The 15,308-nt window shown below is 42.1% G+C and overlaps 1 protein-coding gene across 4 annotated transcripts in view; it reads left to right on the top strand.

The window, feature by feature from the left end:
* Window positions 1–15,308, top strand: part of ITSN2 (intersectin 2) — a 94,303-nt gene that overhangs the window by 7,774 nt on the left and 71,221 nt on the right. For all 4 annotated transcript variants that reach the window (XM_075414933.1, XM_075414932.1, XM_075414931.1 and 1 more), the window contains exon 2: window positions 8,355–8,418. In XM_075414933.1, the coding sequence (XP_075271048.1) occupies window positions 8,388–8,418 (31 nt within the window). In that variant the 5' untranslated portion in view covers window positions 8,355–8,387. The remainder of the gene's footprint in view (window positions 1–8,354; window positions 8,419–15,308) is intronic.

Genomic DNA, 15,308 nt, shown 5'->3' with positions numbered 1-15,308 from the left:
ACATGGGTTTCCTGAAACAGCTGTACAGTAAAAAGCAGGAAAGCCTTCTCCTAGGAGGAAGGGAAGATTGATTTCAATCTCCAGGGACAGGGGAGAGAGTTCAACTGGGTCTCGATGTTTTGAATTGGTGCTTTCACAGCTGAGCAACTGTGTGAGAAAGGGAGTAAACCCATCAATACTGACCACACAATTATGTTTTTTAAACAGAAACAGAGATTCTTGTGTTTTGCATGGCATCTGTTTTGCATGGTCTGTATATTTAGAAAGCCTGTTAGTCAGGCAAGGTGGGCAGAAGGGTATGTGTCAGAGAAAAAGTATTTTTTGTGCCTGTCTTAATCACTGTTTGGAAGCAGGTTGCTCTGTAACAGTGAGCAAGGAAGGGACTTCGTACCACAGGGTTAAGAAGTAAAATATTTAACACTTTTTTTTTTTTCTTGAAATGTCAAAATATTAACTAAGGCTTGCAGTGCTCTTATCCGCAGTAACAGAGGGGAGCAGGAAGAGCTAGCGATCTGCCAGCTGCATGGGATCGACTTCTCCTTTTTATTACTGCTGTCATGCATTTGTTATCGGAGCGGGTGGACTGTGCGAAGCTGGCCGTGGTACCTTTTGAAGAGGCCGTGTCAGTGTGTGTAACTCCACTGTATAAAGGAGATAAATTCTTGGCCTGCCAAGTTGTTGTGTTGTTTTTCTTTTTTTTAATTGGTAAACTTTTCTGCTGATGTGTCTTGAACAAAGACAAATTCTAGGCTGTGCTGGTTTATAAGGCTTTACGAATCCTTACTGGTTGCTGATTTTCTAGAGGATAATCCTAGAAAAGCACAGAACAACTACATGGGCTATGACACTGTCACTGTTTACTTTGCAAGTACTAATGAGTAGTCTTTGTGTGGTCCAGTTCTACAGGTGCTGCAAGGAGTAAATCGGTCAACTAGTACTGCAACCTGTGTCTTTGCTAATTGGTTCTTAAGCAAAAATCTGCAATGGATCTTCTTCCTGTCCTTGAGAAAGGCAGAAGGGTAGTAGTGTGTCCACACATGCTGCTGCTACGGTGTTTGCTTTCTTCCAGTTAAAATGGGTGGGACAGAGCCTGTTGCACCAGACCTTCATTTCTACTAGAACTATGTGGCTGTGGTTTTTCTGAGAAATATCTTGGGAAAAAAAAAAAATTCAAGTATAAATATTAACAAAGATTGCGATAAGGCTGTTCTTCATAATATGGCAATACGCCTGTGATGGAAAAGACGCTTTTACTTTGCCTTTTCTCCTGCAGTCTGCCCAGCTGTAATGCTTTCCGTGCTCCCAGCATGGTCATAAGGTCGCCCTTCCTCCTTGCAATCTCCTCATTTCTTTTCTCAACTTGTATCAGCTATACCGAACACCGAGAGAGGGAGCAGAAGCTGCAGTTCGGTTTGTGAAAACAAGTAGTGCTTTAAACGTTGGGACTAGTCGGATGGCTTGTTTGCAAGAACTTGCCCATTCTGCTATTTAAACATAATATCCAAGTTTTCCTGTTTTCACGTGGAATGGCAGCAGGGCTTAATGGTGTCTGCAGTGCTCACAGGGTTGTTTGATCCTGTCTTGTCAAAAATGTAGATTTCGCGCTGTGGCTGCCACGGTTTCATGTGACTGATAACCAAGATCACCAAGCACCTCTTCTAGAACATTTTGCAGAAACAAATCTTCTTCTGTGAGATATTCTGGTTGTGATGGCCATTTTTTTTTTTTTTTTTTTTGTCTATATCATCTGTTTGGGATAATGGTTATAATATTTTCTTGTTTGGGTTTTTTTTTCCCTCTTTAGTCAATGTTTTTATGTGACATTGGGTTTCTCTGTAATATTGTGTATAAAAGTCCTTTGGAAATTTACAGCTTTCACTGTGATTAATGATTAAAAGTTATCAGGGTCGTTCTAAAAAAAGTAAGTTTGGCCTGAAGTGAGAATATTTTGCAGAGGTTTCCCTTGGTAAATAAATGATGCACACCTGTGTCTTAAAGGTGCAAGGTGCTTTCACACATGACGACTAGAGTAACTTTATTTGGAATTTGTGAAAATAAACTGCTTTTGATTTTGATATGTGCATAATATCCAAGCCTTTGAGGTGTGCTGTGGAAACATAGAAGATAGAATACTTGTTGAGGGCAAGCTCCATTCTTTGGGAAGGACTGTTTCCACAGACCTTTGAAAAATGTGAGTAGACTTTTCCTCCTACCCTGAAAAATTCAATGAGGGTAAATTAAGTTGCAGTGCTACCTTTATTTTTCCTTATTTTCACCTCTTGGTACGACTTCCGAATCTGTCACCAGAGAAGCGTACGTATTTGGTGTAACGCTGGTGTCTGAGTGAAACGGGTATTTGTGAAAGGATAGAATGGGGTCCCAGTGCTGGCGCAGCCTGAAATCCTGCAGAAAACTGGTTGATGGTTCCTGGTCGCTGCTGTAAGGTCCTGATTTTCAGTATTGTTTGTGGGGGTTAATGTGTGAGGGTTTTGGTGCCCTTCAGGTCTAGTACTGTAAAACATGACAGGATCTGCCGATAGGCGTGGTAGTGAGATGACGGAGCTAAACCATGGTTTAATCGCATCATTGGTGTGACGTACCCTTAGTACAGATCTGTTGGGCAGTTCCCTCTTGGCTTTGGCCCTGTGGTTGGTGCAGCGACATGGCAATGCCTGGTGCGGACTTGTCAGGCTGGGTCAGCCCAGCCTTGGGGAACTCGGGAAATTTTCAGTTGTTGAGTCAGGTCTGGTCATTATTTTTGACAGTGCTGGAAAAGGAGTATCAAGCAGTGTCGTGTTAGAAATATCTGATCTTGGACTTCTTTTTCTGAGAGGACAGATACTACCATGAGCAGGGACACCTTCCACCAGACCAGGCTGCTCCAAGCCCCGTCCAGCCTGGCTTTGAACACTGCCAGAGAGGGGGCAGCCTGGGGTGGTGTCTCACCACCCTCATCACAGAAAATTATGTCCAACCTAAATCTATGTTCTTTCAGTTTAAAGCTGTTTCCCCTTGTCCTGTCACTGCAGGCCCTGGTAAAAAGCCTCTCCTTCTTTTAAGTCCCCTTCAGGTACTGAAGGCTGCAGTAAGGTCTCCCTGGAGCCTTCTCTCCTTCAGGCTGAACAGCCCCAGCTCTCCCAGCCTCTCCTCCCAGCAGAGGGGTACCAGCCCTCGGATCATTGCTGGGGCCTCCTCTGGCCCCGCTCCAAACGCTCCAGGGCTGTCCTGTGCTGAGGGCTCCAGAGCTGGACGCAGGACTCCCGGGGGGGTCTCATCAGAGCGGAGCAGAGGGGCAGAATCCCCTCCCTCACCCTGCTGCCCACACTGCTGGGGATGCAGCCCGGGGTACAGATGAATTGTCTTAAACATCAGTGAAGGTGGTTGCCTGTATACATAGCTATCAGTAACAGCGAGCTGGAGTTACCTCTGCTGATGAAAATGAACCAGGAACAAGTGGGCTCCATAGGTGCAGAGCTTTCATAAATAGGGAAGACCCTCACCAACCTAACGTGAGGGCTTTGACCTCGATACTTTTCAATTGAAATTGACTTTAAAATGTGGTGTACTTGAGGCTCTAGGGACATCAAGATGAGGGAGAGGGGCTTTACGTGTTTTATGTACGTGAAGCTGCCTGGGTTACTTCCCCCACTCGCATGGTCAGCAGTTTAGAGTTCAGAAAGCTCAATTTACATGACCCATTTCGGCAAAACCACAGGTGGCAAAGTCTGGCTTTGTCTATAGCTGTAAGTTGTGTAAAGTATTTTAAAAATACATCTTAAGATTCTGGGCTTGAAGAGTTAATCAGTTTATTATCAGACTTGTATTGTCTGGTAATTATCTGACTACTATTATGAGGCCTCACCTAGAGTACTGCGTGCGGTTTTGGGCCCCACAATGTAAGAAGGGTACGAAAATATCAGAGGGCAACAAAGGCGGTGAAAGGACTATAGGGCAAGGCTTGTGAGGAGCAGCTGAGGGTGCTAGGTTTGTTCGGCTTGGAGAAGGAGAGACCAAGGGTGACCTCATGGCTGTCTACAGCTTCCTCATCACGGGGAGCGGCGAGAGAGGTGCTTGTTTCTTCTCTCAGGTGATAGACCATGAGGAAATGGCTTAAAATTGCGTCAGGGGGGAGTTAAGATTCGATATTAGGAAAAAGCTCTCTGCTGAGAGGATGGTCGTGCACTGGAACAAGCTCCCCAGGGTCACGACCCGAAGCCAGTTGGTGTCCTTGAAGTGTCTGGAGCACACTCTTAGGTATGTGGTTCAGCTTCTGGGTTGTCCTGCGTGGGGTCTGCAGTTAGACTCGATCGTTCTCATGGGTCCCTTCCAACTTGGAATATTCTATGATTCTGTGAATCTATTGTAATTATGCTTTTAAAAAACCCTAAAAGCCACCTGAAAATAAGAGAATAAAATATGTTGGAGGAAAGATCAAACGTGTAGCATTTATTGAATAAGACTGTAAATCTAGAACAAGTCACACATGGGTGGAAATCTCTGTCAACGCAGAGCTCTGCTGAGCTTTGCTATGTTGATTCTGAGGATGTTCTCCAGCATCCCACTTCTGCATCATGGTTTCAGGTTCTCTTTTAGCCCTCCTTGACAGAACAGCTTTTGCAGAGAAACGTGCTGTAGAAATGTTTAACAACATTGGACGCATTTTTCGGGAAGGCTATATATAGATTTCAAGTGTCTCTTGGTAGGTTGCTGGTAAGGCCTAGGAAGGGATGCTGGAAGCAACCTAAAAATGCTCCAATTTGTTTTAGAATTCATGTCTTGGAATAGATCCATACTTCCTTTTTACATCTTTCTGCAGCTGATACCCACTGTCACCCTGAGAGATCATTTGGACTTGCCGATGATTCCATTTACTTTATATATATATATATGTATATGTGTGTGTGTGTGTATACACAAACGTAGGTATATATAATGTATATAGAAAATTATGGAATGTCAGGTGTCTTAACGACACTGGTCTGTAACGTGCTTCCAGCAGCAAAAGGAAGGCTAGGGACAACGTGGGGCCGCTGCTGAATGAGGCGGGTGTCCTGGTGACGGAGGATGCGGAGAAGGCAGAGCTAATGAATGCCTTCTTTGCTTCAGTCTTCAGTGCTAAGACTGGCCCTCAGGAATCCCAGGCCCCGGAGGTAAGAGAAGAAGCCTACAAAGAGGACGACTTTCCCTTGGTCGAGGAGGACTGTGTGAGGGATCGCTTAAGCGATCTGGATGTCCACAAATCCATGGGCCCCGATGGAATGCACCCACGAGTGCTGAGGGAGCTGGCGGATGTCATTGCTGAGCCACTCTCCATCATCTTTGAGAGGTCCTGGAGGACAGGAGAGGTGCCCGAGGACTGGAGAAAGGCCAATGTCACTCCAATCTTCAAAAAGGGCAAGAAGGAGGACCCAGGGAACTACAGGCCGGTCAGCCTCACCTCCATCCCGGGAAAGGTGATGGAGCAGCTTATCCTGGAGGCCATCATGAAGCAAGTGGAAGAAAAGAAGGTTATCAGGAGTAGTCAGCATGGATTCACCAAGGGGAAATCATGCCTGACCAATCTGATAGCTTTCTACGATGACATGACTGGCTGGGTAGATGAGGGGAGAGCTGTGGATGTTATCTACCTTGACTTCAGCAAGGCTTTCGACACAGTCTCCCATGATATCCTCCTAGGGAAGCTGAGGAAGTGTGGGCTGGATGAGTGGTCGGTGAAGTGGATAGAGAACTGGCTGAATGGCAGAACTCAGAGGGTTGTCATCAGCGGCGCTGAGTCTAGTTGGAGGCTGGTGACAAGTGGTGTCCCTCAGGGGTCAGTACTGGGCCCAGTCTTGTTTAACTTCTTCATCAACGACCTGGATGAAGAGTTAGAATGTACCCTCAGCAAGTTTGCTGACGACACCAAACTGGGAGGTGTGGTAGATACACCAGAAGGCTGTGCTGCCATTCAGCGTGACCTGGATAGGCTGGAGAGCTGGGCAGAGAGGAACCTGATGAGGTTCAACAAGGGCAAGTGCAGGGTCCTGCACCTGGGGAGGAACAACCTCATGCACCAGTACAGGCTTGGGGTGGACCTGCTGGAGAGCAGCTCTGCGGAGAGGGACCTGGGTGTCCTGGTGGACGACAGGTTAACTATGAGCCAGCAGTGTGCCCTGGCTGCCAAGAAGGCCAATGGGATCCTGGGGTGCATCAAGAAGAGTGTGGCCAGCAGGACAAGGGAGGTTCTCCTTCCCCTCTACACTGCCATAGTGAGGCCTCATCTGGAGTACTGCATCCAGTTCTGGGCTCCCCAGTTCAAGAAGGATGAAGAGCTACTGGAGAGAGTCCAGTGGAGGGCTACAAGGATGGTGAGGGGACTGGAGCATCTCCACTACGAGGAGAGGTTGAGGGAACTGGGCTTGTTCAGCCTGAAGAAGAGAAGGCTGCGAGGGGACCTTATAAATGCCTACAAATATCTGAAGGGTGGGTGTCAGGAGGATGGGGCCAAGCTCTTTTCAGTGGTGCCCAGTGACAGGACAAGGGGTAATGGGCACAAACTGAGGCACAGGAAGTTCCGTCTGAACATGAGGAGGAACTTCTTCTCTCTGAGGGTGACGGAGCACTGGAACAGGCTGCCCAGGGAGGTTGTGGAGTCTCCTTCTCTGGAGATATTCAAGACCCGCCTGGACAAGGTCCTGTGCAGCCTGCTGTGGGTGACCCTGCTTCGGCGGGGGGGTTGGACTAGATGACCCACAGAGGTCCCTTCCAACCCCTACTATTCTGTGATTCTGTGATTCTGTGATTCTGTGTCGGATTCTAAACAAGCAAACAAAAAGAAGCAAAATTGTTCATTCCTCACTGGGCAGTTATATGAGCAACAGCGAGCAAGACAGCTTCAGATAAAATACTGTTTTTCAGTCACTGGGAGGGGACCTGGTGCGCATGTGGCTATGAGGCTTGCAGATGACCCAGTGAGAATGAATAATTTGTGGCCTATTATAGTACCATGATTTTAGATCTTGTTTGTAGGATATATAAATAATAATGCAAATAATATATAAACATATAATAAATAAACAGATATCATAATAACAATGTAAAATATATAGAGATAGGATTGTTAACAACTGATACCAAACATTTTTATGTTTATTGCAGAAATGTGCAATAGATAGAAAAAACGCTGTCCTGTCCGCACATGAAAACAGAGTGCTTTCCAGTTGTGTGACTTTGGTGATGAGATGTGCAGGAGTTTCCTTGCAGGGGAGGGAGTGTGGGGGATGTACTATTTCTGTATGTAATATTAAAATCTGTGGTTGTTTTGAGAGGTGAAGGGTTTTTTTGGCGGGGGGAGAAGGTTTGGTGTCTGAAAAGGGAGTGACAGAGGGAGATGACATCTGAGATGCCATTTAAAAGAAAAATATAAAAATTTCATTTTTGTAGTTTCATTGTAGAGCACAGGATAATGATGTATAAATATCAGTATTTAACTAAAATCATGTCATCCAAAGCAAAAGCTTTCTGCGCTTAGTTCTATGTTTATAAAGCGGTGCTTATGCTTATCCCTGAGATAAGTATTAGTGAATATTTTGCAGTTCTAAAGAATTAATAACATTAATACAGATACTCTTGGAAGGATACATACTAGAAAAATGAAACAAGTCTTAGTACTCTGATATTTGTTATGAAGGTAAATTACATTGAGAGCCCTTTAAATGCTGCTTTTGAGTCTTTATGCAATAGCTCAACAGAAGGAATAATGTCATTGTGTTGGTTATGGAAAACTGGCTGACTACAAATTTTTATTAGGACAAGTCACTTATTCAGAATGTATCATGTAAGAGCATTTTCTTTGTAAATAGTGTATGGAGTAGTGGAATGGATGAATTTGAATAATAATTGTTCTTGCACTTCGCTCAGCAGAAGCATTCAGTAACAGAGCTGTGCATTGAAATTTTTTTTTATGATATGCATAAATATTTACCAGGGAGAGCTGGAAAAGGTCTCCTGGGACCCTGAGCCTGTCCCCCTGCCATGAGAGGGCTGTTCTCCACGCCATATGTTCCGATGTGTTGTCAACTGTTTGTCTACGTTATGCAGCAGTTGCTAAACAGTTGGTACTGGTTGCCTTTAAGAATGTGCCACTAGGTTCAGGACTGCACTGCATACCCTATAAAAAAAATAGAAAATAAAAAAATTCCCCCACCCCCTCCCAAATGTAAATTCAGCTTGTTCAGCAGCAGCCTGAAGCCTGGCATTGTTTGCTATCGGAAGTGTGAGCTGAAGAGGACAGACGTTCCCCCTGCTCAGCGGGAGCGCAGAGCTACGTTTTGCCCTTGTTGCATTATTAATGGCACAATGTTTTTATGTTGCAGATGGCTAAGAGCTAGCAAGGGATATTCAGGACCATGATGGCTCAGTTTCCCACAGCCATGAATGGTGAGTAGCTCAGTTCGGTTTGCATTTGTCTTTATTTTATTTAATTTTTTTTTTTTTTTTTAGATATGCTGATTTTAGTACCTGCAGCGGCGTTACGGTCAGTTTGCTGCAGATCGCTTCCTGCAGCCTAACTTGTACTGTACGACTGGGACAAATTCAGTGGAAGCATTACTGCAGTGCAATTCAAGTAGAGATAAGCCTGGGGCGTCTCGTAATCTCAGATGATTTAAAGGGCTGAGGAGTGGGTGACTTGTAGTGCGAATACTGTCTCACTTCAAGAGGGGAAAATGCTACGCAATAGTTGATTAAACGTGCATAGCTTTTCTGTTAGGTAATTCAGCACAAAACGTGTTTCATTATAATATATTATGCTATTTACTTTAAACCAAAACATTTGAATGTATTAAACAATTTTCTACATTGACTAAAACAATCAGTCTTTCACAAAAAAACATTAAGAATTTTCCTCTTGATTCTGTGCCCCTTCTACTGTAGAAACTTTTGGATTTCTTTCTTGGTGATTTCCTTTCAAAGACGTTTGAAACTTGAAAATTGTTTGTGCACATATGTGTGTGTTGGAGCTCTTTATTTCTAGAGCAAGCTTATTTGTGAAGACACAATTTGAAAATATCTCCTGAGAAATTTGGTGTGTACGTTGTGTTGTTTACAGAGCTGGACAAAATGAAAAGGCAAGTGTAGGAATAATGCTTCGCACTTCAGATATTCCAGATAGGGAGTATTTTTTCTGATAAAAATAGGAAAATAAATACAAGAAAAAGTATTTCTTATCCCATTTATCTGTGAAGGTTACTGCAGGCCTGGGAGGTCTTTATTTAACTAATTTAGAAAATTGTCACTGCTGAGATAAATTAGGTGAGTAAAGGGAAGTGGTTTTTTGCAGAACAACAACATTCAGATTTCAAATTAAACCTTTGTTTTACAGATCTGTTTCACATGCGCATAAACATTTTGTGGAAAAAATAATTGGTGTGATCAACACCTTTTTTTATGCAGTCAGCTGCAGTTTTATCCAGACTTTGTTTCACAGACTTAACAATGAAAGAGAAGTAAAAAGGAGTCAACATATTGTATATAATAGGAAAAAGCCTGAATACCAAATTTTTTTTTCCACTTCCTTGGACATAATGAAAAAACATTTTTTAATTGCCACATGCTTTTTGCTCCTCAATTTAAAATAAACAAACAGAAACTCTGTTCAGAAAGGATACAGATTTATGTTCTTGGCTGTCTCCATGGTTGTTTTATGCATAAACTATTTGGTGTCTTTTTGGTTTGGCTTTTTACTTCTTGGTTTGGTTGGAAGACTGCAAGTGGATTGACAGCACTGAGCACGTACATGACTTGATCTCACAAGTCTTAGTTTGGGAGAGCGCGCTTTTCTTTGATCTGAAATCGCTTGGGCAGTACTGTCCACTGCTCTCAAGAGGAACCATGCTCCAGGACGCAGCCTTTCCCCTCACAGTGTCGAAAAACAGAACATGAGTAAGAGAGATACCAGGCAATAGTTAATCTGTTGTTCCTCACAGAGTATCTGAATGACTGTGTGTAGTTTTGCAGTCATATTTCGTATCCAAATTTATAAAATTTCAAACAAGACAGGTGTGGGGGGAAAAAGAGTAGTTTTACTGTGATTTCTGGATAAATACCGAGCAACCTTTGCTGTTGAAATTGTTCTTCTCTAATCTGCGTTCCTCTTCCCTGCTACTCTCTATCACTGTTGTTTGCATTCAGAGAAAATCACCTGCGCTTACTACGCATTGCTCAGTGGAAACCTCTAATTACGTTGCTAGACTTTGGTAGTGACTTCAAGCATGAGATAAAGAGTGAGGTTATGCGTGAGGCAGCTAAACCATTAGGCATTGCTGCAGCCTGAGAGCGCTGGCTGCCTGCCACACATTTGTGTTAGCAGAGCGTTGACCCTTTCCTTTTGTATCCTACTAGGGGAGAGTGGTGTTTTTCTTCTGAGGAAAAAGCCTCTTATGCTTGTCAAGGTACAATATGCTTTGCTTTTAGTTCATTAGCAGTGTAAGGCATGAAGTGGTTTCTGTTTCAGGGTTATTTTTGGCATTCAGTGTGACAGAAAAGGGAGTGGATAGCACTGAGTGGACACATGTGCCAGTGTGTGATTGTAGGACACAGGGTGACAATGAGTTTGAGAACTGCAGGGTTCAAATAACGAAGCATGATACTCAGTCTCAAACAAATACAGGTAGGAGATGATACAACACTTTATTTACCAGCCGAAGCAGAGAAAGGGAAGTCTGCGCAGGACCGCAAGAAGGAAGGGTAATGGAGTCATGTGCTTGAGTTCCAGTTGAGAGACTCAACTTCACTGAAGGCACCTTGAGCTGTTACTCAGAATGTACCTCCACCAGATCAGGCTCCCAAGCCTGTCCAGCCTCAGCGTGCGGTTGATGGCCAAACTGGGGGTTATACTGGGAACTGGCATATTCTTTTTTAATTATGTGGCCACATGTAAACTTCAGCCTGTTGAGGCGTGTTGTGCTCTAGGAGCACGTGCTCGTGTCAGACCGCTTACCTTTCTTCTCTAAAGTCATGAAAGGACACAGTGAACAGAAAGGAGTTCCGTTCAGCTCTCCGTTTCTGTCCAAGGTGACCTGTGTGGATGTGTTACCAACAGGCTGGGCATTCAAAGAGGAGAAGCAGGACTCAATGAGTGCATGTTGATTTTTCTGGAACTCAGCACAGACCTGACATTTTCTACAAATTTATCTCCTGTGTAAAATATAAAGGTCGTGATGACATTTTATATGAACAGGCAAGGCTGAATAACATGTTTCTTCTTATGTAGAAAGGCTGCCAGTTACAAAATACACGTGCAGCACTAGGTGGATAACAGACATTTGTCTCTGTGGAGTCCAGTTCTATCAAAGAGCCACTCCAGGCAGATCCACCTCCCCAGTCTGCAAACGAGATCGAGGATTCTCTGCTGAGGAGTTTGTGTTACCCTGTAACTGTCTGAATATTGGTCATTATCTCTGTGAAAATGATAAAGCAAAACCACTTTCTGGTAGTTTATTCTCCTTACATACAGTTCTCTATCTGGACAAAGCTTTCTTGGGAATTCCGCCCAAGTCTTGCAAAAGCTTTTGGAGGTGGCATTTAGTTGCACTAAATAACAAATAACTTCAACGAGTATACTTCTAAAGAGGGAGTTAATACATTGACCACAAATGACAGTTAAAAGGATAAAGGCTTTAACAGGTTAAAATGCACTTCCACTTAATTTGTCTCTGTGATTTATCACAGAGCAGGAAGAAGTAGCCTTCACTGCCACGGGCTGCCTTCTTTACAGCTGGAGAGCAGTGGCAAGATGTTGCTGTTCTACTAACTCCCCTTCTTCTGTAAGCTAGATTGTTTTCTGGGTTTAATGTCCACACTGATGCTGGATCTTGGTTTGGGGCGATTTAATCTTGACGGTCTGGCTGGAACAAGGAAACCACTGTTTGCCGATCGGTATCTTTCACATTTGTTTCCTTAAGTGCTCTTGGAATTTTTGGGATGTGCTTTTTTTTGTTTATGTTTTTATTTGTCCTTCCTCTTCCCTCCTACCACCTGTTTCCTTTTGATACAATTTTTTTGTGATCCAGCAGGAAAATAAGTCAAATAAACCGAGGTGCAGAAAGTAATACTCATAACTCATTTTATATGCTTCTCAACCTTTGTAAGTTAAACTGAATTTTATGCTGCTGTAAATAGAATTGAATTTTGTGTCCCCGTACTTAAGTATGTTGGAGACTAGGACAGACATGAATGGGTTGAGTGAGGTCCTGGTTCCACCTGTGTTGAGTGTAAAACATTCACTGATGCTAAGTTCTGCTGCATCTTCTCCGTTAAAAAAAGTCTGTCTCAAGATCCATGATCTGATTTTTTTTCAATTAGGAGGAACCATAGTCATCACAGTTTAATTAAAAACTACTGGAATGTGACCTGACTCTTCACCTTGTGTGCACTCTAGGTACGGAAACTGTAGACTTGGGTATGAACAAGTGTAGATAAAGATACTAAGGTGAATTAGACCTTGCAAAAGAAAATATCAGAACTTGTTCTCCTATCTAAAAGAAGGAAAAGGAAAGAAACTGTAAGACAAGGACAAATATTTTCTGTATCCTTACTTATAAATTAATCCTTCCTCTCACTTTTCAGGAAGGACAGTGGTGTCAGTTGATACGGAGCAAAATTCATATGCTGAAGTCAGAGGGATGTATATCTTCCACTATCACACCCTCCAAAAAATTAGATTCCCAGTTGTGTGTGCTGTGTTGTCTGTTTTCTTTAATCCTAACAAGTCAGAAATAGCACTGTAGGATTGCAGAATACAAAGTGTCTTACGCATATTTAATTGTGAGGATAATGTGATTCACATGGAAGATGTAAGAGGAAATCTTGGAAGGCAGAAATAATTAGACATGGAGGTAGATGTTAAATGGAGTAAGTGGGATTAGGTTTTAACAAAGGGAGATTGTGCCTTATGCTTTCTTCAGTAAACGAATTTTGTAGAAAAAGTGTAACAGATCCCATGTGTGGACTTCATTAGGGAAATAACTGGCTAGAAGGGAGAGAAAATGCAAATATCAGACTAGGATGTTTTAATAGTGATATTCATCATGGATTTTTATCTCAAGACCAGTCTTACTTGTTATTATTTATGGCAACATCATGAGTAAAAAGCAAATGTATGCTGCTTAAATTGGTTGATGACACAAGCTTAGGAGTCATTTTCCAGCCAGAATTATACAGTATGAAGTGCATATCATTGGTTAAATTTCATCACATTTCTGTTGTGCTGTCTTCAAATAGCTTTTAGTCATACCATCATGGGCTAGAAGAATTTTTGCTGTGTGCTGGGAACCCAGCAGTTGGCTGTGACTAAGGAGGAGGACAACCGGATGTATCAGATGATCACATAATAATTATGTGATTTGAGGGAAAGGAAATGCATCCTAAAACATGATGGGTGAAATAAGGAGTACTTTGTGCTGTTGCGTAAGGTGAGACATCTTATAGGATATAGGGTAGAATTTGGGTTATCTGCTTAGGAGGGAAAAAACCCAAAAAGTGTAGTAGATGTAGAGTGAGGCTGCAGTGTTATCCAGGAGAAAGAAATTAAGTGTTGAGAAAGATTAAGGAGATTGGTGTTGTTATCCTACCAAATGAAGAGCTTACCTTTTTTTTTTATTATTATTATTTAATTGTATTTACAGTAAATAAATTTGCTCTTTTTTTTTCCTTATTAGGAAGATAAGCATTAAAGAGGGAAAAGAACTTTTCTTTATTTAACCTTGTGCGAGCATTGTACTTAGAGGTGAATCAGGTGTTGGTGCAGTTGGTCTGGGAATGGGAATGGTTCTGTCAGCAGTCACATTCTGGACCATGGTCAAGGGAAAAGTCTCATCGTCTCAAGGCAGAGCTCGCATTTTAGGAAGGAATGAATGTATTAAAGTTTCTTGGAGTAGCAACAGTCTGGACATGGTGACCTTGGAAGTCCCTTCCAATCCTATGCTCCTAAAATGTAAAAACTAAACTAAAAAAAAAAAAAAAGAAGATAACAACTTAGTGAAGATTATTGTTAGATCTTCATCCATTAACTTATTTTAAGCCTATAGCTGCTTTGTACTAAGATTTTACTTTGTTAGTAGCGTGTTAGCTTTTATAAGGTAAGATTACATTGGATGGGGAACCCAGGATGGTTTTTAACTGGAACAATAGTACTATAATGCAAGCTGCTTCATTAATTTTTGATGTCAGTGAGACTTCCTGTTGGTTTTTCTTCAAAGCATATAAAAACCTAAACAAAAAACCACAAATACTTCCCAAAAATGGTGCCAGAGGACTGAAGACTTAGCTGAAGGGACTCAGAAACATAAATCTGTCACATTGCTGAGCTTCAAAGGGCTTTGACTGTTAAAATTTTCATTTCCTTGAAGGGTTAACTCCAAAAGTTTAGGAAATGTACTACTCTGATAAACCACTTCATGTGGTTGTTACAATTTAGGGTTGGTGGGCATTTTATGAAGTGGTACCATCTTAACATCTACTAAATTCCACGTCATCTGTGATCATCGTGGCCACTTTGAACAGACCATAGATGATATTAATTGGTATTGGCAGAATGAGTTCAGGTTTAGCCCACTAATTACAATGGCATGAAGAAACATATTTTCAGGCATTGTGGTCTGTCAAACATATTTATATAATGCTGTGTTAATTCAATTAGGAATCTTCTATGTTCAGGCTTTTCAATATACTGCATCAGTTCTTTAGGACATCTGTTACTTTTCCTACAATGGAGCAGTCGCTTTAAATCATAATTGAGATAGCTAGAAGGGGTGAAACCCTGGAAAGCTGAAAGTATATCAGTGTTCATGGGACTAGCATTCTTTTGGGTACCTTCAGAGAAGATATTTTAATAACCTAAAAACATTTGTGGTTTAGTTGGATGTGAAGTTCTCTGTCTGTGAGTCTCAAGAACAAGTAAGATTAACTGAATATCAAGAGCTGTCTTAGTGCTCTTTATTGAAGTAATTTGTTAAGAAGTTGTATTTTTTTTAATAATGCTTGCTATATTTTAAAGCACGTACCAACATTTTCCCCTGCATTTCTTTTCGTGTTGAACTGTGATCTCTGCAGTGCAGTTTTTGTTTCTGTAGCAAACACGTATTTCCTGATAGTCGTGGTTTCGCTGTTAAACGAACTCTGCGCTTGTTACAGTGTGAGATGGTACTTGTGTAAGGGTGGAAAAGAGTACACTTGTATTTTCTTAAGAGCTACAGGTTATATTTGCTGTGCAACAAATGTCAGTACTTTCCTAACACTGTATTTCACAAGAAATCTTCAAGCTTGGGGGA

Source organism: Opisthocomus hoazin, chromosome 2 (genome assembly GCF_030867145.1).
Source record: "Opisthocomus hoazin isolate bOpiHoa1 chromosome 2, bOpiHoa1.hap1, whole genome shotgun sequence".
Taxonomy (NCBI): domain Eukaryota; kingdom Metazoa; phylum Chordata; class Aves; order Opisthocomiformes; family Opisthocomidae; genus Opisthocomus; species Opisthocomus hoazin.
This window is presented reverse-complemented; position numbering and strand designations above follow the sequence as displayed.